This window comes from Halichoerus grypus, chromosome 14, assembly GCF_964656455.1.
Source record: "Halichoerus grypus chromosome 14, mHalGry1.hap1.1, whole genome shotgun sequence".
Lineage (NCBI taxonomy): Eukaryota > Metazoa > Chordata > Mammalia > Carnivora > Phocidae > Halichoerus > Halichoerus grypus.
The window spans coordinates 62,596,721-62,622,511 of record NC_135725.1 but is presented as its reverse complement, the minus strand read 5'-3'; the positions used below and the strand labels follow the sequence as shown (position 1 = coordinate 62,622,511).

At 51.7% G+C, this 25,791-nt stretch overlaps 1 protein-coding gene across 6 annotated transcripts in view; it reads right to left on the bottom strand.

Moving 5' to 3' along the window:
• Window positions 1-25,791, bottom strand: part of COL15A1 (collagen type XV alpha 1 chain) — a 116,109-nt gene that overhangs the window by 75,646 nt on the left and 14,672 nt on the right. For all 6 annotated transcript variants that reach the window (XM_036074151.2, XM_078061510.1, XM_078061511.1 and 3 more), the window contains exons 3-5: window positions 3,640-4,187; window positions 2,385-2,459; window positions 740-820 (exon numbers count right to left, since the gene is read on the bottom strand). In XM_036074151.2, coding sequence (XP_035930044.2) covers window positions 740-820; window positions 2,385-2,459; window positions 3,640-4,187 — 704 coding nt within the window. The remainder of the gene's footprint in view (window positions 1-739; window positions 821-2,384; window positions 2,460-3,639; window positions 4,188-25,791) is intronic.

Genomic DNA, 25,791 nt, shown 5'->3' with positions numbered 1-25,791 from the left:
ATGAGTCTATAGAATGTACTAGACCAGTCAAGGAGATTGCTGGGCTTCTGTGTTCAATGACTCAGACACTGCTGGCTGTTTTCATTAAAAATGGGCTCCAGCCATCCCCACAGTCTGACTCAGTGCTTTCAAAACCACTTCCTTGTCTGGGCCACAGAGTACATTCCCAGGAGGGAGGAGGCCCCCATCACTGTGAGGATGGCCGCCTTTCTCATGGGGCCAGAAGGGAGCTCCTGGGAAGACTCTGCATCTCCCAGGAGAGGGCCCTGCCTTCTTTCTCAGAGCCCAGAGCCCGGAGCAAATGTGACACCAGCCACCATTCAGGGCCACTTCCCTCATGCCAGACACGAGGCCCTGACCCTGCACTGCTTCATCTGACCCTCCCAACATGTCCTTGAGACAGGACTCTGATTAGAGGGAAGAGGAGCTGAGGCTCAGAGAAGCTGAGTACGCTACCTAAGCTCACAGAGCCGGGAGGCAGGACAGCACAATGTTTGCCTTTGGACAGTCCTCTTGCGGCCACGGCACAAGGTGGCCCAGAGATAACGGGCATTCCAGGGCACCGGGGCTGTGGCCAAATGCCTTGGGCCAGGACTTTCCTGACCTCCCCAGGTGAGCCCACAATTGAAGCCACAGATCTAAGAACAGAGACGTCAGGCCCAGGCACGCTCCATTGACTCTGGGCTCCTAAAAGCTGGCCGAGAAGGTCCGGCGCTTCTGCCTGAGAAGAAGGACTCACCGGGGCTTGAGTGTAGGTGACAGCTTCCAAGATCTCAGCGACGCCCTCTGCCTCCAGAAGTCCGCTGGCTTCTCCTGAAGCCTGTGTGGAGACAAATCATGCCGGGAGAGGAGAAGTCACAGACGGTCACTCCTTTGCAGAAACTGCGTGTGTGTGTGTGTGTGTGTGTGTGTGTGTGTGTGTGTATGTGTGTGCGTGTGTAAGAGAGAAAGAGATGGACAGAGCCAGAGAGAGGAACTGAGAGAGAGCACAGTGGCTATTCTTTTCACTGTTCCTTCCATATTTTATGGCTCACGCAGATGAGAAACTACAGTCAATATACAGTCTCTCTAACATACCCACTTTCATTGTGTCCAGGTCCCTTCAATCTCTGCCAGAGGTACTCCCATTTGCATGGCTATCAACCGAATGAACGTTGGAGAACCATGACATTTGGAGAATGTCTTCCTATTGCTACCTTATCTTCATAATGAGCCGTCTGATGTCAGCCAGAGAGCCTGGGGGCCATCATTTTCTAAATAATACCTTACTCTTGGACTCTTGGGCAGCTTCTACCTTTCCAGTCCTAACAACACTGCAGAAAGAAGGGTATGAATACACAGAAGGTTTCCCTCCTCCCAGCTTCATAGGAACGTCAGGCCAGGATCATGGCCTCAGGGAGGGCAAACATTCTTAGAGCCAAATTCCACCTCTGAAGGGCTCTCCCACTAAACAGGAAGCATTTTTTTCTGAATGAATGAAATCAACTTATGCTTTGCTTTGGGGTTGATACCCGCCCCCCCCAAAGAGAAACAGAAGCTCTAGGAATATGGCACGTTGTGCTCCCCTCTGACTTTTTGCATCAAGCTAAGGCATCTGCCTGAAACGCCTCTTCTCCCTCATCCAGCTGATACTTGCTTGTCACTGGTCAGGTATCAGCTCCTCCCTTGCCTATTCTGGTTCCTCTTCTTTCACCTTCATGTCCCCCACCCAACCCAGAGAGCTTGGGTTTGAGGACCTCCCGGGTTCCAGTCACCCCTAGCTCTGTCACTGCCTCTGGGCGTGTAAGTGTGTGTGAGCAGCTTGAGGACAGAGACAGTTGCCAATGTGTCTCATTATTTCCAGCATCCCCCAGCACTGTCACCTAGCAGGGACTCAGTAGATCCGTAGATCCTGGGGGGAGGGAGGGAGGCAGAAGGGGAGGGGGGGCATGGAAGGACCCATCTTTCTTCCCTGACTGCCACTCCATCCCCAACTTAGGAACAGATTCATTTGCCAAGCATAAAAGCTAAATTTAGGTTCGTTTTTATAGGAATTTACACTCATGCCTTAGAGTTTTAACTTTGATTTCAGAATCCTGACACCCTTTCTTGGCAGGAAGTCTGGAAACCAGGCCACGGACTGCCACAGCCACGGAAGAACCTAACACCTTAGAAGAAACGCAACCCACCCCTGACCCCCCACGCCCCCACAAAAGAGATGGCTGAAGCTCTCAAAAAAAATAATAAATAAAGCCCCAAAGCCCAAAATAGGACTTGAGGCAGCGCTTGACAAGTTGAGAGATTTTAGAGACTCCATGACGTTGGGAAAGAGGAATTGCCTGGGCGTCCAGCCGTCCCGGGCCGACTGGTGGCTGGGGGCGGGGGCAGGGGAGATGGGAGCTCACCGAGGATTCTTCGGCTTCACACATCTCCTCGGGGATCCTGGGGTCAGGGTGGATGGTGAGCTGCTGTATGGAGCCCTGGGGGAAGAGCACAGGGTCAGAAGCCACCACTTGCTCGCCCACAGCATGACCACAAGTGGCAAGTATGATTGTCCTTGGAACAGAGACCAGGCCACCAAGAGAGAGGACAGGTGTGAGAAATGTGCTGCCTGGAGCCATGACAAGGGAACAAGCCACCTCTTGGCCTGCTCTCATTTACAGGGCCCTCCTTGGGCCAATGTAATATGAGCTCCACTAGCTGGAGAAGCCCCTGGGGAGTACTGTGTTCAAAGCACAGACTCACAGCAGCTTCCTAACCGGTCCCAGGTCCCCAGCCTGTAAGTGGGTACCCTAGGATGCCTGTCTCCCCTCTCCCAGAAAGTGTCTTTCCCCTGTAGCTCGAAGCTCCTTGGCTGGCAGGCCTCATGTGAAGAGGAGTGGCCAGCCAGCCTCCCTGCCTCCACTCCTGCCTCCTCTATCCACCCCTGACAGTTCGTTCTCCATGATGCTCCCAAAGTGAGTGTGGAAAAATTGTAACTGGATTTTAACTTCTTCAGATTCACTCATCGTCTCCCACTATACTACAAGTAAACCCAAACTCTTCCCCCGGTACCATCTTGTATCAGTTAGCTAAGGTATCAGTTAAGTATGTGTGCTGACTAGATGCGTAACTACAGTAACTTAGGGATTTTCTTAGAATGGCTTATTCCTAAAAGCCTGTTTTGACGGGAGAGTTAATTTTCTTCTATTTTTTCAGGGCACGTTGTCCAAAAGGAGAGAGAGAGAAGCTACCTCTCCCTCTGGCCTTCTAGCCGCCTCCACCTTTGCAGAAATTACTTAAATGCACCTGGCACTCCTCTCCAAAGGTAAAAAAATTGCTGAAGAAATAATAAACCTTCCTCCTTTTATAATGTCTTAAAATGCACAAAGAGCTTTCACTCAGGCCATCCCACTTGACTCTACCACTCCACGGCATAGGTTTGCTTATCATCGCGTACAGATAAGAAGACCCAGAGAGGATCAGAGAATCCACGCTCTAACGTCATCAGGCTAAACTGAAAACAGAACTGGAATCTAGGTTTTGGGCCCCAGGAGTAGGGCTCTTCCCGCCGCACACACACGCCTCTCTGAGGCTCTAAGAACAAAATGATAAGAATAGTTGCTTGGGTTGGTTGCCCGGCATCCAGGGGCCTCCCTGATCTGCAGGGCTTGGACTCACGGTGAATCTCTCCAGCCCCGTTGCTCCTGCATTGCCCACAAAGATTCCTGCACTGGGCTCGAAAGCCAAGGGCCGGGAGGACCGCTGGAAGGGGACGTGGCTGTGCTCCTCGCAGTCCACGAGGAGGATCACCTCCTCGCCCTGGACGACCACCACAAAGCGGATCCACCTGTGGGTCATCACGGGCACCAGGAAGGCAGCAGCCTCATGAGACACGTGGGAGCCTGGCTCCGTGTAGTAGAGGATGACCCGCTGGTGGCCATCCTCCACGCCCGAGAGCTGCAGGCCCAGGTAGATGATCTTCTGGAAGGCATCGGTGACAGCAAAGAGCACGCCGCCTCTGTCACTGCTGGGCTTCACCGTGACGCTGATGGCAAAGTCCCTGAAGAAGGTGGGTGGGATGAGGGTCCTGGCCGGGCGGCCGACGTTGGCACCAGGCCCGAAGCTGTAGGCTGGGAAGCCACCATAGCCCGTGACAAAGGACACAGATGAGGGCAGCGGGACACCGATGAGCTCCGTGAGGTCCAGGTGGCCCTGGGAAGCCAACTCTGCAGGGAGGGAGACAGAGGCCATGGCTCACACATATATTCTACTGTGCTTGGAAATGGGGAAGAAAGAAAAATTCCCAAGTGAAATGGGATTCCTCAGAAACCCCACCGTAGTTCCTTAATTACTAGTTCTCAAACTTTTTTGACAATGACCCACAATAAGAAATGAATTTATATTGCAACCCAATAGGCCCGTTTCAATAAACACGTATCTGTAACATCAAAACAATGTTTCATAAAACATTATTTGCTTTCAATACTCACCAGGCACTCTGATATTTTCCTTTTGGGGATTCTTTTCCTCTTTTTTTTTTTAAATTTTTTAATTTTTTTTTAATTTTTTAAAGATTTTATTTATTTATTTGACAGAGAGAGACACAGAGAGGGAACACAAACAGGGGGAGTGGGAAGGGAGAAGCAGGCCCTCTGCCAAGCAGAGAGCCCGATGCGGGGCTCGATCCCAGAACCCTGGGATCATGACCCAAGCCGAAGGCAGACACTTGACGACTGAGCCACCCAGGCGCCCCCTCTTTTCCTCTTTTATTTTATTAAAAGCATACTGGAGGGGGTGCCTGGGTGGCTCAGTCAGTTAAGCGTCAGACTCTTGGTTTTGGCTCAGATCATGATCTCAGCATCATGAGAGTGAGCCCTGCGTTGGGCTCCATGCTCAGCGGGGAGTCTGCTTAGGATTCTCTCCCTCTCCCTCTGCCTCTGTCCACTCCCCTCAAATAAATGCATAGAATCTTTAAAAGCATGCTGGCAACGACCTACTAAATTGATTTCATTACCCACTAAAAAGTCCTGACCTGCAGTTTGGAAACATTTTTAAGTATGTCCTAGAATATTCGCAGACTATATAAGGTTCTCCCATCAACTTACAGATTGTTCCTCATTTCTTTCTATAAAACTGGGTAGGTTTGTTTTGTTTGTTTTGAATGAGGTCTACTGTTGAAGTGCCTCAGGGTATGGGGAAAAACTGGGACAAGGTGAAGTGTTCCCAGACCTCAGGGCAGTTGAAATTCACATCATCATCATCATGGACATTCCCTGAGTTCTTCTGTGTGGGGCCCTGCTCTAAACTCTTCACATACATTAGCTCATCTAATCCTCACAACTCTGTACCCTTAGCCTCATTTTACTTCAGGGAGAAGTTAAGTAATTTGCCCTGGTTCAAAGCCAGAGCATCTGACCCCAGAGTCTGAGCTCTTATCTGGCTGAAATCCTAGGGCTCCATTGTGCTGGCCTGGAAAGGCCCTCAGGCTCAGGAGCCTCGATCCGCCCAACCCTGGTACCCTGGGAGCAGGCTTTGGGCTGGCTTGCAGTGATGGGCACCCATTCCTGAGGAGATGCCCAGGATGCCAGCAGTGAGACAGGAAGGCAGGTGTTGGGGACAGGTGGACAGGACCCCTGCAGGCAGGACAATGGACCCTCAAGACACCTTGGCCTCAGAAGTGAAGCCAGATCCTGAGGATTCAGTCCAACGAGGAGGGCTGGAGTGAGTGAGGGTCAGAATTGAGCAGGGTCCTTCCCCAGAGACCAAGGAGCACAGCAGACATCTGGTGACTACCTGGACTATGGCCAAAGGCCAGATGACCCTGAGAGTCTGAGTGACCACAGGGGACTTGGGTTTGTGTCCAGAGAAATCGCAAGCCATTCAAGGGCACTGCAGGTAAAGCCCCATCTGACAAATCGAGGCTGCCTTTTAGTTTACCAACTTATCCCTGTCTGACTGGACAATTAATTAGCCAGTGAGTCATTTCACTGCTCCAAGGCTGTGTCTCCCTCTGTGCTATGGGCCCCACGAAAATGATTAAAGGAGACCATCCATGTAACCCTGGTAAATACGGTGGTAATGCAATAACCGTTCACTACTCTTTCCTTTGATTACATCCACTCAACAAGCCCAAAAGGTTGATGGACAGGGGTTTTCGACCACACTGTGCTGACAAGGAGAGGGAGGCCAAGATGGGGGCCTGGACACCCTGCCTCTGTGTCCCCTGAGCTCCCCACATAGAATAAAAATGACCGGGTTTTTCATACGTGATTTTACTTCATCCTCACTGCAGCCCGGGATTAACTGCCATTCTCCCATCCTACAGATGAAGAACCAAGGCTCGGGAAGATGGAGTGACTCCCTGAGGTGACACGGTAAATGGCAGATGTTTTCAAGCCATGACTGGTCTGACCTCAGGTTGGTTCACTGCCTCAGTCTCTTAAGATGGGGGCTCCCTCCCAGGGGTTCTGAGGGGAGCTCAACCTAGTCAGCCTGCCATGCTAATGACTTTTTAGCAGCACGAGGGTGCAACTGAATTCTGGGTGGCCCAGGAACTCAAACTTCCCTGGAGGATGGGAGGGAGAGAGAGAGAGAGAGAGAGAGAGATGCCCTGACTCCAGTGCCCCTCCCCTGGCACCCACAGAGAAGACTGCACAACATCAGCAGCTAGCCTGTGTGTGCGTATGTGTGTGTCACAAAATTAGTACGGAATATTTAGGAACTACGAAAAAGCATAAATGATAATAGGAAACACATATTAAATGTTAAAATGGTCGATTTTATGTATTTATATCTTGACCCATGATTTTAAAAAGGAGTAAATGAGAGGATTAAATGAAAGAGTCTGAGGTGCGGCACTTGCTCAATCATGGTGGAAATCATCATCATCATCTTCGACGTTCAGGTTCTGAAAGGAATCTCAGAGGGCCCCTGATACAATGTCTACCAGAGATGTGTTCGCCCCACACTGTCCAGCATGGTAGCCATTAGCCACGCGTGGCCGTTGAGCACTTGAAACATGGGTCGTCCCAACTGAGCTGGGCCACAAGTGTACCATATGAACTGGATTTCAAAGACTTCATTTGGACAAAGGCATGTAAGATACCTCATTAACCATGTGTCTATTGGTTACATGAGGAAATGATAATTTGGGGAAATACTGGGTTAAATAGAATATATTGTTAAAATAATTTCTGAAGAACATGATGAAGAACACGCATGTGTCCACCCCTCTGCTGGAGAAAGTACCGATTCAGCTCTGGGCCACTCTCCAGTCCCGTTCCCCTGGCCACGCCCCAAGGGCAGCCTCTCTGAGGCAAGCGGTGTGCATACTCCCGTGCATGTCTCTACACCTCGTGTCAGTGTTGGTATGCCGCGTGGACTCCTCCGACATTCTTTTTTCCCCACTCGACATTGTATTTTGTTTTGTTTTGTTTTGTTTTGTTTTAAGATTTTATTTATTTATTTGAGAGAGAGAGAATGAGAGAGAGCACATGAGAGGGGTTAGGGTCAGAGGGAGAAGCAGACTCCCTGCCGAGCAGGGAGCCCGATGCGGGACTCGATCCCGGGACTCCAGGATCATGACCTGAGCCGAAGGCAGTCGCTTAACCAACTGAGCCACCCAGGCGCCCTCGACATTGTATTTTGAAGGTTGACCTTTGTTGACGCATGTGACTCTGGCATGCGTCATGCCATTATACTTTCACAACAGTACTCTATGGCATCAATAAGCCATACAGAGTGGCTCACTTTGCTGTTGGTGGGAAGGGAGGTTTTCCTGACTATTAAAACACTACCGCTGTGGACTTCTTACACACATCTCCTGGTGCTTACCTGGGGGGTGGGGGCAATGATTGGACGCTGTGGGGCTATACACCTGCAAATTCACTGAACGCTGCTACAGTGTCCTCCGAAGCACCCGTGCTGACTTTTTTTTAATTGGGATATAAGTGATATATAACATTGTATAAGTTTAAGATATACAATGTGTTGATCTGATCTACTGCTATATTGCAATATGATTACCACCACAGCTTTAGCTAACACCTCCATCAACATCACATAACTATCATTTCTCTTTTGGTGGTAAGAACATTTCAGATGCCGCTGTGCCCACCTGCAGCATATTCCCACCAACCTTCAGGGGAGGCAGGGAGATGAGCCATGGGAGCAGTCTGTGGGGCTTTTCAACTATAGCGATAATGTTTACTTCTGAAACTAAGCAATATTTGCAAATATTCATCGTAGTATTGTTTATAAAACATGTCATGGAAAGTATTTCACAACATTTTAACGAAAACAATTACCCATCCTCAACAAAAGCGTAAATCTGATCATGTTGGCGCTCTGCTGAGTAGCCTATGGCCGCCCAGCCCAGGGCCCCGGGTCTGCAGTCAGCATGGGGGGTGGGGGGCGGCTGCTGCCTCCTGGCTTGAGAAGCCCTTGTGGTCCGGACCCAGCTGCACTCCCTGCTCCCCAGCAAGCCCTGACGCAGGTTCTGGAGAGCCCCCTGCTGGGGCAGGTGAGTGTGCTCCCTTCTCCACCGTGAGTGCGCTCCCTCCCCTCTGTCGCCCACCCCATCTCACCCCACCCAGAGAATCAGAGCTGATTCTCCATCCAATGCTTTTCCTCTCCAGTTTGCAGCTTGCATTAAAACAGGAATTAATTTTAAGTATGAGAAACCCCAGAAGGCATACATGAAAAGGTTGATAAATCTGGTTAAATTTAACTGCGCCGAAATTCTTCAAGTTCTGCATAGCAACAAAAATTCCCAAACTGGTGTCAAATAAAATCCCAAACTGGACAAAAATATTTGCTACATACATCACAGACAACAAACTAGGTACCTTACATACAAAACAGGTGAACAACAGCCCCATGGAAAAATGGGAGAAGAACAGGGAAAAACCGTAAAAAAAAAAAAAAAAAATTAAAATGGCTCTTAAACATGTGAAAAGATACTCCACCTCACTCAGGAGAGAGATACAAGTTAAGGCTGTGAAGAGATACCATTTTCCCCTCTCAGATTGGCACACATCAGAATGTCGGACAGTACGCTGTCTCATGCGTTGCTGGTGGGACCACACCCTGGTATAATGTCTGTGGGAGGCTCTTTGACAATAGTTATCAAATTACAAGTATACATGGGCTCTTTGATCCAGGAATTCTACTTCTATGGATTCTTTAACAGATAAAGTTACATATGTGAAATACAAAGCATGTCCAAGAATTTTCATTGCAGCATTGTTGAAAATGTATCTAACTGTCCATCTTTGGGAATGGTTAAATAAATGATCAGTTTTGATATACCCTGAAGCCTTTAAAAAGAGTGATTCCTTAGGTACTAATAGGAAACAATAAGATGTATTAAGTAAAAACAGACCCAAAAAAAGCGTGCAGAACAGAATCAATATCAGTTAGAAATACATAGATTAATACATATTTCATATATAAATATATATATATTAAAATATATATTAGATTATCTCTAGAAAGATACACAAGAAACTGGGACTAGAGATTGTCTCCAGGGAAAGAAGCCAGTGGGTGGGGAACATGAGACTTTCTTTTCTCTAGACACTCTTTTGTACTTTTCGAAATTTTATACCATATACATGGTGTGAAATAGACATTTACATATTTTAAAGACATTAACTCCTTCCATCCCCTTTTAGAAATTATAAACCCTGCTCTCCTTGTTTGTCCTCACTCAGATATGGCCTGTCTCTGTATAGAAAGAAAGGGGAGAGAAAGAGTGAAAAGGAAAGAAACAGAAATAAAAGCAAACACCCCACTGAGATTTCTTTTCTCCCCTCCAGGTTTAAAGATAAAAACACAACCAAACCAACAGCCCCCTGCTGACAGCTCTGCTTTCTTCTTCCCTGATTCCAAGTGAAGCTCTTCCTCCTGGTCCAATCTCCCCCCTCCCAAGAAGAAAGGAAACCCCTTTCTGGTGAGCCCCGCCAGCTTTGGAGAGTGTGCCCTTCGAAGGAGAGTAAATGGACCGAGCTCTCATCCAGCCAGCGGCTTATTTCCAAGTGGTGTCCCCATGGTTTCAGGGACAGGTGAGGGTTCAGAGGACCTGGGGGCAGAGGCAGAGAGGCCAGGAAACCTGCTTAAACCAGCACAGCGCTGTTATGGCCGGTATAGCCCCGGCTCCCACGTGGCAATGCTGGGAATCCTGTCGTCCCCAGAGAATCCTGCTTTAAAAAAAAAAAATCACAAGTCTATCCAAACTCCTTGTTTTATAGCTAGGAAAATGAGTGGTCAGGAAGTTCTGTGACTATAAGCCACAGCCGGGAAGTGGCAGACGAGCAGAGGGCAAGGATGAACAGAGGGGAGGTGTGATTCGGCCCTGCTGTCCCAGCCCCTCCGGGCACGGGTGGTGGGTTGGCCATCTGGAGAGTGGGCAGAGGAAGCCACCTGCAGAGGAGAATTCTTGGCATTGGGCAGAACTGGGTTCGGATCCAGACTTTGCCATTTACCACGTGGGCAGCCTTTGGGTGGATGACTTAGCGGGGATGTGGGGACATTCAGCCCACCTCACATGTGGGGAGCAAATGAAACGAAGGGTGGGAAGTGCCAATGCTCAGCCAATGGTAGTGACTGGCATTCTATTTGACTGAAAGGTATAAGCTTAGCAAAAAGCCAAGCCTGCAAAGAGCACACTCCCTAACTGCCCCCTGCCCTCCTGCTGCCCAGGCCCCAGCTGTGTGAGGGAAGACAAGGGTGCAGGAGCCTGGCCACAGGCCTTGTTTCCACTGGGTTGGCCACAGAGGGAGCCAAGCTACAATCTGCAGGAAGCCCAAGTCAACCCAGCTCTGCTCTCAGCAACCCCTGCCTCCCTCCAAACGTACTGTCCCGTGGCACGGTGTGGTGGGGAGCAACCCCTGGCCTGGAGTGACCCACACTCAGGGTTGCACCCGGGCCTGCTGGCTCATTTCCCCTTGGCTTTTGCAGGAGGGCCACCTGCTCAGGCGGCCACCAGGGAGGGGAGAGAAGCCAGGGAGCCAAGACAAACAGGCCCAGCAACTTGGTTCATAGGCTTGTCCTGGGATGGCTCTGTGCTGGGTGGGAAGTGGGAGGGTGGGGATCACAGCTGGTGGGAACACATCCCACCATCGGGGGGCGGGGGGGCAAGATCGGAGAGGGCAGTCTGACAGGGTCTGATCCTGGAACTCTGGAACTCTCTGGCCTCAGGAACCTTGGGGCCCTTCGTGGGAGGGCCCACGCTTCCCCACAGAAATTAATACCTATTCTCATAGGACAGCTGTGTAACTTGAGTGAAATAATACATCTAAAATGCTTAGCACACAGGAAGTGCCAGGCTCAGAATCTGAGGCCCTGGTGAAGGTGAGCGAGATCAGGCTCAGACTCCACATCTAACAAGGATCTCACTGCATGCTCGTCCATCACCTGGAGATCCAAGCTCCCTCCCATTCCCACGATGTTAGGTCCACAGGCCCAGGGAGCCCTCCAGGCATGAACACAGACATGGGGCCATGAGAGATGCCCAGGGAGGGATACAACTCTCCAGTTGAGTCCCAGCTCTGCCAGACTCCATCTGTGCCCTTGGGCAAGCTGTTCTCCATCCCTGACCTCAGTTTTCCCATGTGCATATCAAGGTGTTAGATGAGATGGACTCTCAGAGCCATAGCCATATAGACATACTCTAGGTGTCTTCACTGCCTTCCAAATACCTCCTGGGGCTGACTCTGACTTCAGTCTTCATCTCTCACTTCATTAATGCATAACAATAGCTTCATCTCCAGTGGGGATTTCTCGACCCATTTTTCCAATCCATGAATTGATAACATTTATAAAGCCCCCACATTCTGCCTGTGCACCACTGGGGATATGATGCTGAATCTAGAATGCAGGTGCTCAAGAAGCTCATGATCTAGGTGTCTTGGTTAGCAGTTATCCATTCATGCTACTTACAAGCTCCAAAGCCTTCCATGGCTCCCTAGTGCCCACAGGATCAAATCAAAATTCCAGAGTAGACACCCTCTGCTTCATCTCTTCATTCGTCCCCCACCGCCATCTCTGTCTCTGCTCAAGCTGTTCCTTCGATTCCTGTCTTCTCAGAGCTGAATCATCTAAGAAGAGCCCCACCCACTTCCTGCCCTTGCTCAGCTGCACTCAAAGACACCAGGGCCCTCCTTCCACCCTATACACAGAACCACAGCATCAATCCCTCTAAATACTCAAATCAGGGCTGGCCACAGAGCAGGCACTCGGTGCCATGGCCTGATGAAAGGGGGACAGACAGAGGCCCCTGTGCCTCAAGTCTTTGGCTCAGGCTCCTAAGCAGAGCTCTGGGCAGCCCCTCCCGAGGACATGGGGTGGAGGCATCAGACGGCTTTAGAGATGGACCAGGCAGAGGAAAATCTGAACAGTCAGTCACTGCAGGGTGCAACTTTCCTCCCAGGGGTCCAAAGCCAGTTTCCATGGAAACCAGGGCAGATTCTAGCGATGAAGAAACAAACAGGACAGGGTTCAGGTTTTCCTTCCACACAGATGACTGCAACCTGGCCAGAGGAGGTGAAGCACAGGAATCCTTCCCTCTCCTCTTCGCAACCACAGACTCTGGGACATCTGGCATCTCTCTTCCCCAGGCAAGCCTCGGTTTCTCCTTCTATGTAATGGGCTGGTTCAGCCCTTCCATCTGTGGGGTGCTGAGGCAGTGCCTAGGGCTAGTCTGGGCTTTGGAGCCTTGCCTCCCTAGGGAACTGTATTTGGCTTCGCAAAGCTCCATCTCACAGATGATCATCTGGGACCTGTGCCCAGCGCTCGCGCTTGTTAGCATTTAAGGCCGGAAGGAGCTAAGGAGCGTTCCTCTGGCTCTAGGTCAACTAGGGCTGCAGAGAAGCCAGACAGGGAGGGAGGCTGAGGACACCCCAGGATGGTGCATGGCAGCGGCCCCCGGTGGCCACAGGGAGAACTGCGCCTCCGTGAAACCCAAGGAAGGCTTCCCAGGCTGCAGTTAGGAGGGACAATGCCTGTGCCTGGGGAAACTGGGAGCACAGGGATCGCAACAACAGAACCAGAGTCAGAGGTCTGGGAGGGTCCCAAGAGAGCAGGCCTGAGGTCATGCAGGTTGATGTGGCCAAGCCAGGCCTAGAACTTAGATGCCTACCTCCTATCCTTCTCACTTTTCCCTGTGCTGGCTGCCTGGGAAAGCAAAAGGTGCCCCCCACATCTCTCATGCCCACCTGTGACTGTGAGGACCCACAGGACACTTTCATCAGCTTAAATGGGGACACAGGATTCCTTCAAGCTGGTTGGTGTATTTCACTGGAGACAGGGCTCAGGGGGTCCAGAGGACCCCGTGTTGTTGTGGCCTGGGGCTGGAGCCAGTAGGCTAAGGGAGTGCAGGTAAAGTAGGGGTGACTACCCTGGGAGCCCCAGCAGGGCCCCTCTGCACTCAGGCTCTGGGGAGAAAGGAGTTCCCCAATACCTCTTTTGCTCCAGCAGCATAAACTGGGGAGCCTCAGAGAACCAAGGGTCCCTCCTCTTGCTCCTTCTCAGGCCATCCTGCCTGGGAGGGAGACATTCTTGCATCTTCTCAGGACTGTTCTTTCCCTTCCCTTTGGATACTGCTACAGGGACTGGCCCCCAAAGACTCTAGGTTATCAATCAGACCTCCTCGCCCGTGGCTTCCCTTCCTCCCCCTTCCCCACAGAGACAGGAAGCTGGGAGCGCAGCAAGCCACAGGCTCTACGAGGGAAGAGTACAGCTCACCATCTGGAGAAGGGGTTTCCTCCACCACATACCCACCAAAAGGCCACGTGCAAGGGCCTGTGTGCACATGTCCACTGTTGGGGAGCTCATCCCTCTCGTGACAATCCTGACCACTGCTGGACAGTCTTTAGGCTTCAGACCTCTTTCTCCTGATGGACCAAGGCAGTCTCCCTTAACTCGCACCCACCAGGCTGGGCCCTTCTCTGCACTCTGGGACCACACACAAGTCGGCCTTGACTTCTGCATCATGGCCTCTCAGAAGCATGGAGTGGGGGAGAGGGCCGGCCTGGGAGGCAGACTGTTACTAGCTCAATGTATGATCTTGAGCAAGGCCTTCTCTTCTCTGAGCCTCAGGATGATGGTTTCCAGAGGCCCCTGCCAGGTCTGCGAGTCTCCAATCCTGCATCCTTCTCGTCTCCCATCTATTTTCCAGTTTCTCTAACCACTCTTCACCGTCTGTTCCTCCAGTCCACAGCCTTCAGGCCTGGAAGGAATGACTCCAACAGGGAGCAGGACAAACCCAGCCCTTCCCAACAGACTTCCTCGTCTTTGGGCAGCACAGCCTGGCCAGAGGCATGGAGTGCTGTGCCCAGGAAAATGTCACAACTCTGCCTGCGAGGAAGGATCGCCCCACCCAGGCTGGAGCCCGCAAAGGCTCCTGGCTCTACCTGACTCCCTTCCTGAGGAAAAGGAACACAACAGAATTCAGGCTGCATGGGATCCATCTGCACCCAGCAAAGATGCAAGAGGTTCTTAGCGAAACCTGCCACCCAATGCATTCCTTAGAAAAAGAACCATTTTCCTGCCAGGGGGGAAAAAAAATCCTGGATCAACTTAGAAAGGAGACCTGGGCTTGGCAACAATCAAAGACCTCATTTTTCTGAATTACAGAAGAGCATTTTTCTACATGTAAACTTAGAACGCCTCCTTCCCTTTTCCGGTTTTCATATATAGCATAGGAATTTTCATGCTCAATGAAGTTACTGTGTGAGCTCTCCTCCCTCTCTTTCTCTTGCTCTCTTGCTCTCTCAGGCCTTTGGCCTAAACCGAGAGAAGGATGGCTTTGAAGGTGCCTGGATGTGGGTGGAGATGGACCAGGTGTGGGCCTGTGGCCTGCCTACACCACCCACCCGGCAGGAAGGAGAAGTCGTCCCCCACCCAGCACCCTCTCTGGCTTCCAGAGCAACCCCTTGCCTGAGCACCCCCCACCAGAGGGGAGGCAAGGCATGATCATTCCCTCCTTTCAAAGAGGAGGAAATCAAGCCCCAACCTACTGGAAGCCCCAGTGCAGGAACCAGCACTGAAGACTCGACGCTGGGCTCTGCCCATTACAAGCCACGGCCTCCCGGGCTGCCCCTGGGACTCCTCCAGGTGCAGCACACCTCTGCGTCCCCACAGTCCCCACCCACCCCTCCACCCAAACAGCCTCATCTCTCTGCATTCTCGTGGTATGTCCCCTTCCCTCTCTGATATGACGACACATGAGCTTCTGGGCCTAGACCACGGGGACCCCTCTCAGTCCCCAGTGCCGGCAGAGCCTGGCAAGGATAATCTGTGAATGAAGACAAGAAAGAAGAATGTCAGCAGCTAAGATTTACCGTGGGCTTGCTGCGTGACAGGCATGGTTCAACGAGCTTTCCAGGAATCATTTCGTCTTCCTACAGACTCTCTATGAGGTAGGTAATATTATTAGCCCCATTTTACAGGTTAGAAAACTGAGGCTTGGAGAAGTTCATCACCACTCTAAGGCTATGAGGATAATAACCAATTAAAGTCAGGATTCAAATCAGAATGGGTGGTACAGCATGGTGTGAAGGTTCCAGTCCTACCCACACTGCAGAGTCACCCAGGGAGCTTTTAAAAAGACAGAGGTCTGCCCCTCCTGCCTGGCCCTGGGGACCCCAGTGTCTTCCAGGGTCTAGCCTGGGTAAGTCTGATGCCCTCTCCCAGGGGGCAGCCACAGGTAAGGGTTACCCCTCTCCCCAACCCCAGGCTTGGCTATCAGGCAGACCTTGGCTATCAGGCAAACCCGTGTATGGCCTTGGGAACCGACTTCACTCCTCTGAGCTGTACGGAGGGGCAGCAACAGAAGCTGGCTCACAGAGTCATCATGAGAATGGACAACACAATGAGGCCCGTGCCTGGCAGAGGGCTGACACGTCTGAAAACTCAGGACCCACTGTGGGTGTTAGCCAACTCGACCGGGCCAACTCTGGCCGCAGTACTCCCACGCTCTCGCCAGCCAGCCTCCAACTGTTAGCCATTAAAGAATTAATAATATAATTGGATAAGTCGGCCCAGCACCTAAGGAACTGAGGAGTTTAGTCTGGAGAGAATATATGATGACTCCTTCATTCTGTGACCCAGGTCTGCTCCCTACCTCCTCCTACGCGCGCGTGCACACATGCACACACGCACGTGCACGCACACACACACACACTCTCTCTCTCTCTAACCCCTTGGACTAGGCAGAAATCAGCTCCGGCGCAAGAGCCACATGCAAGCCTCAGGAAGCACGCAGTGGGTCCTGCTGTCTTGCTGCAGTGAGGGTCTTTGCCAAACTTGTTCCAGAAACCTGGGTACACAGCCACCACAGGGACCACGTGTACCAGGTGCTGCGTGAAGGCCGGCAGGTGTGGGCAGGCGGGAGCATCTGGGAGGAGTTTTCTAGTCAACTCTTCTCGACGTATGGACCTTCCTTTTCCATTTGGGGAACAAAGACTCTTTGAGTGTGATGAGGGCCTTGAATCCCGAGGATGACATCAGCTGCAATGAGCCATCACTCCTGGCAGGCAGCTCTGGAGGACTCGGCTCAGGGTGCCGTGAGGAAAACTCACGGAAAACGAGCGTGGAGGGGACAGGGCCTGTCGTGGGCACCTGAGGGGCACCGGATGGGAGCATGCAGCAGCCTGCTAGGAGTGGGCAGCCTGCAACCCGCAGCTCCTGAAAACTGCCAGGCTTGGCACCAGATGGAGACAAGGAACCAAGAGTCAGAGGCCAGGCAGGGTCAGTGCAGACATCTGGACCAGAGGGTTTCAAACTGCATTCCCCAGGGCCAGGGGTGGGGCTCAGGGGAGGGAGTGTACGGAGGGGGCTGCCAGCTGGAGGAGCAGATGAAGTAGGAGAAAGCCTGCCTGTCGGGCCCCTAACACACACACACACAGCCACACGGATGCTCACGCGCACACACAAGCACACTCACACACACGGACGCATCTATTCATACACACACGTTCACACACGTACACATACACCCACTCTGACACCTTCACTCACACTCATCCCCTATACACACTCACGGAGTCACACGCACACTCGTCTGCTCATACACTCACACACACATTCATTCGTGGATACTCTCTCACACATTAACACATATTCGCACACACTCACCCACCGTCACACGCACACTTGCACCAAAGCAACTCAGACTTCATTTGTTTCATATATTCATGTGATTTGTTCCAATCACAGCCTCATTTGAAGAAAGGGTTCTGCAGCTAAAAACCAACCAACTAACCCAAAACCCCACCATCAGAAGTCTTCCATGTCACTGATGTTCACGAGGGAGCGCTGCAAGGGAAGCTGCTGGCCGAGGGGCCCACAGAGAGTCTGCAGCCCACTCTTTCTTCTCCAGCTACCTCTTTAAGGGTTTGGAGACCTTTGCCTACATCCTACACACAGGGTTTCTGTTTCTCTCATGTGGGTACCTTTTCTGAATTTCCCCCCTCGTCAGTAAAACCTTCTCAGAATGTCAGATTTGGGTCATGTCTTCACAAAGCATTGAACCCAACTGACTCATTTTCTTAGAAGCAATGCTAGAAACGGTTGATCAATGAATATGAACAGCTGACCTGTACAGGTGATACTTGGCACAGAGCCTGGCACAGGTAGGTGCCCCATAAAGGTCAGTTTCAGGAACATACAAGTGCATTTCTGCGTAACAATAGCTCACGTGTATTGAGCCCCCACTGTGTCCTGGGTGCAAGTGCTTTACCCGCATGGCGGTGGTTCTCAGCTCTGGCTACCCAGCGGAATCACTGGGGAGCTTTTCAAAAATACTACTGCCCATGCCTCACTCCAAGAGAGTTTGATTCAGATGGTCCAAGAGTGGCCTGGGCTAGTGAAGTTGCATAAGGTGATACTCATTCACAGCCCCTGAGTTGTTTTTGGTTTTTTTTAAGATTTTATTTGAGAGAGAGAGCACGCATGTGCAGGAGGAACAGACTGAGAGAGAGAGGGAGGGAGAGAGAGAGAATCTCAAGCAGACTCCATGCTGAGCATGGAGGTCTACACGGGGCTGGATCCCAGAACCCTGAGATGATGACCTGAGCCGAAATCAAGAGCCAGACACTTAACCAACTGAGTCACCCAGGCGCCCCAACACAGCTCCTGAGTTCTTCACAACAATCCCACTCTTATTGTTACCAATCTACAGATGTGGGAACAGAGGAACAGAGCAGTTAAATAACTTGCCCAAGGGCACACAGCTATCAGGTCCCCAAAATGGTGACTTTAAACCTTCATCTGTCAGATGTGAGTTGAGTCTCCATCTGCTCCTTTCCAGGAATGTCACTTCAATCCAAGGCTGCCCCACTCCAGGGAGCACCCCCTGTTTAGCCCTCAGTGATCTTGTGCCCATCTGCCTCTCTATCCCCATTGCCCTGACAGCCCCTCCCCATTGCTCTCAGGATCAACACAGCCTCTCCCTACCAGCTACCAGGAAGAGGGCTCTGCTGCCAGCCAGAGACTGTCTCTCCTGGGCTTCATCTTCTGAGCAGATCCAGGAGGGCCAGAGACTTCAGTCCTGCTGGCCACTGGGGAGCCACATCTCTTATCTTGGCTGGCTGGACATATTTTCAGAGCTGGGAGAAGGATCTCCAAGCAGCATGGTGTTGGGGAGAAAGACAGCTCTGGCTTCAAATCCCAGCTCTGCATTTATAAGCTGTGCAACTTTGGACAAAACACTTCCCCTCTCTGAGCCTCAGGCTCTAAATCCATAACATAGGAATAATGTCACCTACTGCAGGAAAGAGTTTTGAGAATGACCTGAGATAGATAACAGATATAAAATACTGAGCGGAAGGCCTGGCAAACGCAGACATTTAGTAGAGCACATTGGTTGTGGGTATTGCTATTATCATCAATGACATAAGCTTTCCTTCCTCTCCCCTGAACCACTGTAATTGCCGTGAAAGGCAGCGTTGAGCAACTTTCCCTCTGGGTCTCGGTTTTCTCACCTGCAGACAGGGTGATACCGCTTCCTTCCCTGGGTGGCAGAGAGAGCCACATGTGGCTCTGAATGGGCAAATGCTTTGTCAAGTGCAGCCTACTCAGGTGTAAGGAACAATTTATAAGGACAGAGGGCTCCAAACAGGTGTCTGGGAGCTGAGAGTGCTGTTTTTCTCAGATTAGTGAAATCTGAACCCATACAGAGAGGCTGTAATGTGGCCAGCGTCACTCCAGAAGCAGAACTCCCTGCCCCAGGCTGGGAATGGCCCGAGTACCATGGGGCCCGCACAGAGGAGCTGGAACCTGGAAACTGGTTTAGCACCCCACTCAATCCACCCACCCGTTGCCGCCACGCCAGGGCAAGAAGCTGGGGTCAGGCCTAACTGCAGCTGCTAGAAGAAACAACAACTAAACAATAATAATAATGACCACGTTCACCGCAGTGGGTGGAATGATGGCTCTCCAAAAAGATATGTCCACGTCCTAGTCCCCGGAACCTGTGAGCGTGACCTTATTTGGAAGAAGGGTCTTTTGCAGATATATTTAAATTAAGGATCTTGAAATGAAGAGATCATCCTAGATTATCCAGGTATGCCTTAAATCCAATGACAAGTGTCCTTACAAGAGACAGACGGGGGAGCTCAGACAGACAAAAGGGAGGAGACACTGTGAACCGGAGGCAGAGCTTGGAGGGAGGCCACCCCAAGTCAAGGAACGCCAGCAGCCAGCAAAAGCTGAAGAAGGCCAGGAAGGATCCACCCCTGTGGCCTCCAGAGGAGGTGCGGCCCTGCTAACACCTTGATTCTGGACTGCTTGCCTCCAGAACTTTACAAGAACAAATTTCTGTTGTTTGGAGCCACCCACTTTGCAGTATTTTGTGACAGTGGCCAAGGAAACGCATACCTTCAGGGAATGCTTACTCTGTGCCAAGTGGGACCTGGATGGGGTCATTCCGTGCTCACAGTAGCCCGGATTATAGATGAGGAGATTGAAGCGCGGAGGCATGGGTTCACACAGATGGTAAGTGACAGAGACAAGACCTGGACCTAGGTAGCCTGGGTTCAAGCCCCATAGCCCATCCGCTTAACCATGACACTCATGGTTCTCCAAGTGTGGTTCCTGGGCCAGCAGCAACAGCATCACCTGGGAACCCAGAGCTACAAAACCTCAGGCTCTCCTCCAGACCTCAAGAATCAGGAACTCTGCAGCAAAGGCCCCCGTCTGTGTTTGGACCATCACCCTCAGGTTGGTGACACCTGTCATACACAGTGCTGGTGGAGGCTAAGGTTGTGGCCTAAGGCCAAAACTGAGGCCAGTGGCGGGGAACCACAGAGGAGATGTGAGTAGACAGCCAGCAGCAGAGAAGTCCGCTGCGGGGCTAGGACCCAGACATAGGATTGGGCAGGACTCCAGCCGCTTCCACAAGGTGATAGACCTAGGCAGGGCCCCAGCCGGCCATGATGAGCTGCAAATGAGTGACTTCCTAGCCAGGACAATGGAATGATAAATCCCCTGAGTGATTAGATCCCACTGATTGACAACAGGAGGGCCTCAGGGCCTGGAGTGAGTTGGCCAAGTGGCCCCAGGCTGGAGGTAAGCGGATACAGGGAGGCTTGGGAGCCCCAGCCCAAGGGCCTGGGTCTGTCAGGTGAGGATTCTGCAGCCAGGAGTAAGCTGATGGCCTCCAAGGGAGCTAGTACCCAGGGAAAGCCTGTCCTGAGCAGAGGGAGCCCATGCCTTCCAGAGGGGGTGGTGACAGCTACCTCCCTTGCCTCCCCCACCTTCCCCTTGCCCTGCACTCGGCTTAAGGGGCCTGAAGACATCCAGGGAAGTCCACTTCAGCCACGCTGGGAAGCTGGGACTCAGGGCCCACTCCTTCTAGATGACTACAAATGAGTCACCCCATCTTGCCAAGAAATCCTCCCTGGGTGAGTTTCTCAGGAAGCTCCAATTTCTCACTACTCTGTTATTATCTGTTTACTTGCCTGTGTCTCCCACCGGCTTATGAGTCCTTCAGGGTACAGACATCATGTTCTGGCTTTATTTCTGTATCTTCCAACTTCACCCACCCCTCTAGCATGGGACCTTGCCCGGGATAGGTAAAAACTGAGCATGGACGGACGGATGGACGGACAGGACGGATGGACAAATAATGCACATGTGAGTGAATGAATGCACTCAGTGGATTCTGGACAAGAGTGATTGCATGCTTGCCCTAATATCTCATGTTAATTGTCATCAATCAAAAGAATTCTAATGAATGCCAGCTGTTGTCATAGTAATCCCACCAGCACCATTAGCTCAATATGCACCTAATAGCCTAGCTCTCAACTGATCCCCACTGTTGAGATATAATAGAATATTATTATTATAATATTACAAAGGCTTGATGTTAACTTTTGTGAAGGCTGCAGTCTTCTATGCTTTTGGCTGACCCTTAAGCAAGAGGGCTTTGAATGACCAGTCTTCTGCAAAATTCCTGCCCTTGGCTCTCACCCACTGACTGAGTTGGGAGTGCCTCCCTTAAACACACTGGCCTCTCAGACTTCAGATTAAATTCCAGCCGCCCCCACCTTCCCCCTCCCTGAAACGAGGGTCTGGGTGGAGGATGTGAGCAACACATGCCTCCCCTTCTCTCTTACATACTGTTAGGGTCTTGAAGTTTGGCTGGAGGTCTCGGGGAAATTGCTCATAGCCTGTCTGGGTATCAGACATGAGCTGGGGCCACTGGACAAGTGGGATGGGATGGGACAGGCCAGTCCTCCGGGTCCTGGGGGAAGAAGGGAAAGATTCCTGCTCCCGGCTGCATCCCCTACCCCCACCCTCACCCCCACCCAGGAAATAAGGCACTGGGTGGGAGGGGCATCAAGTGGTGGGAGGAGCTTGAAAGACTTAACAATTCTGGAGCTTTCTAAGTCTTTCTCTAAGTGAGGCATATCCTCGGGTGTTTCTTGAATTTTTTGGCATGGGTGACACCACCTGGTCAGTAAAATCTCTTCAAGAGTTGCTATCCACATACCTCAATTCAGCCATCATTTACATTATCCCAGCCCCAGTGCAGCCACAAGGGGAGAATGGATCCTGGAAGGATCTTTCCTTTCACTCTATCCTGGTCCCAGTCAAGGGTTCTGGCCTAGCCTACAACCAGCGTCCCATGGCTGAGCTGGTCCAAACTTGGCTCTGGGGTAGACTCTGGGAGATGGAGAGGATGCAGTAGCTGGTCCCCAGGTAGCTCTCCGCCTAGTAGAGGGGACAAGACACCAACGCAGAGCCCCACTACAGGTGGCCTGAACTGGAAGGCTTTGCACAGGTGAACATGGTGGAGGGAGCAGAGCACAGGCTAACCCACTGTAAGGAAAACGAGGGCTATGTGAGTGGTTCCGGGGGAGTGGGGCAAGGGACCCTCAGATAACCTCTGGCATTAGAGCAGAAAGGGAAGATTTACAAATCCAGGGAATACAGATGTAGAAGTATTAAAGTGACATGCAGTAGCTCACTTAATCTCAGGAGAATTTGGTAAGGTGGGGACTACTGCTCTCTCATTTTGCAGATGAAAGCCACAGAGTTGGTGAGCAGACAGTTGGGACCCGCAGGGGGTCACCTGAGGTCCTCCCCAGCTCCTTCTACTCTCACCAGTTTTTCACGCAGGAGCCAGGAGCCAGATTGCAGAAAGGCTTGAAAGCCTAGGAGACCAAAATGTATCCAGGAGGCCACAGGGAGCCTCAGCAGGCTTCTGAGGAAAGCCACTGCTGACCATTTTAGGAGGCATCCCCACCTCACCCCGAGCTGCTGCCTCTGGCAGCTGAGCCCCCCACCTCCCCTTGCCAAGGAGACGGTGGAATTGGCGAATTGGAATGTGGAGGGAAGGCGGTAGTCTGGCAGCAGCAGGAGACATACTTTCCTGCAGCCTCTCCAGGCACTTGGCATGTTATGCCCCGGGCGAGTCATGCCGCCCTGGGAACAGCCCGGGGCGTCCCAACAGACGAGTTTGTGTGAACTGAGCCAGGGCAGAGAAGCGGCCGGGCAGAGTGAGCTCACGGCTTCAGCAGGCACCCTGAAATCTGGCCCACACAGACCGAGGCCGGTGGAGGCCTTCAGAGCCGGGGAGGGCCTCAGGAAACACCAGTCCAATGTCCCCAAGATGAGAAAACCAGGGCCCAGACTGACGATGGGAGTCGCCCAAGCACCGATGGCCTGTTCCCACAGCTATCTAGTCCCCAGGCCACTCTCCCCCGAAACCCTAAAGAAGGTGTGGGATGGGGAAGCACCTCAGCCTGTGCTTGGCACACAGTAGAGGCCCAATGTGGGAACGAACGCATTCGTGCCTGTGGTGGGGGCCTGCGGTCCACACATACAATGACTTGGGTGCTGATGGGCAGGCGGAAACAAACCACCTAAGCCATCTGTCCCACAGCTGTCACCACACTGCTTCTTTCTACAGATTGTCCCGCTCAACTCTGCAGAGAGCAGGGAGCGGTCCCATTGGCTCTGCAGTGGGCCTGGAGTTTCAGCGAACAGCTGGAACAGATGGTGACCCTAAAGTCATATTTTGCAACAGACTGACTCTTGTTTAATCTAGATAAAAGTACGGTCTCCACATGTTCGCTGGAGGGAGAGGGGGGCAGTGACCAGAGGGGGAGTCAGAGCTTCCAAGACGAGTATGCAGCAGAGGCCCCACCTGGAACCCCAAAACTGAGGGTGACGTCGGGGGAATCCCAGGAGGACCAGCGTCACCCCACAGGCGCAGGGGAAAGGACGGGGAATTTGGCGCCAGACGGACCTGTGTGCAAGTCCTTGCTCCACCACTTACTTGCCGGTGACCTTGGGCCAGTTCTTTAACATCTCTGAGGCTTAGTTGCTTTCTCTGGCCATACAGATGGTAATAGCTAGCTCTCAGGGTGTGGTGCAGGGCAATGTCAGGCGCCAAGCACATCCTGTCCATCTGTTCGTTCACTCATTTATCCATCCATCCATTCACTCCCTCATAAATAGTATCAAGCACCAATCACCACATGCCTGGCACTTCTAGTCTTGGAGATTCACCGGTCTTCATGGTCTGTGTGGTCTAGAACTGAGCTCCTCATCCTTGGCAGAACCACCACCGGGGGCTTTAGAACACTGATGCCTGGCGGCCGCCCTATCCACAGCCTCTAGGAATGGATGAGGCCAGGGATGCCGCTGTGCAGTAGCATGAGGTTCACGGTTTAGGGAAACCTCCCATCCACCGAAGGCCTGCTGCCTCTGGCTCTCTCCAAGCCCTCCCCTAGCATTACTTGCTGAATGCCTCACATAGCCCTGGAGGCAGGACCTCCACCCACCCCCGCCCCACATCCAGGTGAGGAAACCATCCCTTCTTCTGAGCGATCTGCCCAAGCCACATAGTTCAGAAAAGGAAGAACTGGGATTTGAAGTCCATCTGATGTTTCCAAAGCTCAGTTCTAACCACATGCTGCCACATACAAAAGGGACCTCAGCATCTGTGAATGCCTGCCCTCGGCTCTCTTCCCACGTCCCTGGGGGTGGGACAGACTGACGATGCGTCTAGAGTCACGCTGCGCTGGGGAATTTCAGGGTGGTGCGATGCCCTCACCTGGACTTCAGAAGACCCAGATCCAGGCCTTCTGTAGTCCAGCTGTGTGGCCCTCATCTTTCTGTCTATAATTTAGAACTAGAATAGATGATCCTAAAAGCCCCACATGTTCGGGGTCCTCAAGGTTCTCAGGGGGTTTTGATGGAGGCGAGGTGTTTGGGGGACCTCCGGGCCCTTCAGAAGAGCGCCCTAGGAGCCCAGCTCTCCAAGGTGCATGAACAGCGAACTGTGCATTCTCCACAGGAGCCACTATGTGGCACGGACCACACTGGGTAGGAGGCTGCCTCCAAAGGTTCTTAGGTTCTTAGAAACCCTGAACTTGAGTGGGACTGGCCAGTCTCCCGCATGCATACGCATGAGCAGCATTTCTCACATTCCACTCAACTTCCCATGCTAATGCTGCCCCACACACTCATTCCTGGAAAGGTAAATGCAGATTGAGAGGGGAAAGCTTCTTGTAGCCATGAACACACACACATACACACACATCTATTCATTCAACCAGCATTCACCGAGCAACTGCTGTCTGCCAGGCACTATTCGAGGCCCTGGGAATCCAGCAGTGACAGACAGACAAGTTCCTTCCCTCATGGAATGGACAATTCTAGTACAAGAGCTTTGGAAAGCAATGATCTTCCTCTTGTCAACAACAACAACAACAAAAAGTTAATAACCCCTTCCGCACACAAGCGCATTAGATATCTGCAGACAGAGAAAATGTTTATACAAGAGTGGGTTGTGGCACCCACTGCCATGATTCTGAATCTCCCCCACAAGTTGGGGACCTCAAATCTATATATAACATCATCTCCACTTACGCATCCTACCATCAGGGAGAGGGGACCCCTATGCCTGAGGATCTGGGTCTAGACAAAGAGCCCCCAGAGCTTAGAGACTTAATGAAAGCCTCCTGCTTTAACTCTAAAAGCACTCAACTTTTGCACCCTACTCCATAATATATGTGTGCTTTTCCTTTTAATATAAAATGTTCTTAATTATTTCCCAGTCATCACTGGACTCCCCACCCCACCCCAAGTCTCCAACCTCTGAGTAAAATGGATGCAGGAAATAAACAACATGACTTTGCATGCCATGGTCACACAGCCACAAGCCAAGGGCACAGCAAATATGAGACGGTCTCTAAAGGAATGGCCTGGAGAGGAGGGGGTAATGCATCATCCATATCCCACCATTTCTAAAGAAGTTGCTCTCCTGTGTAGACACATCTAAAAGCTTTCCACCAGAGTTATTAGCCACAAGATCTT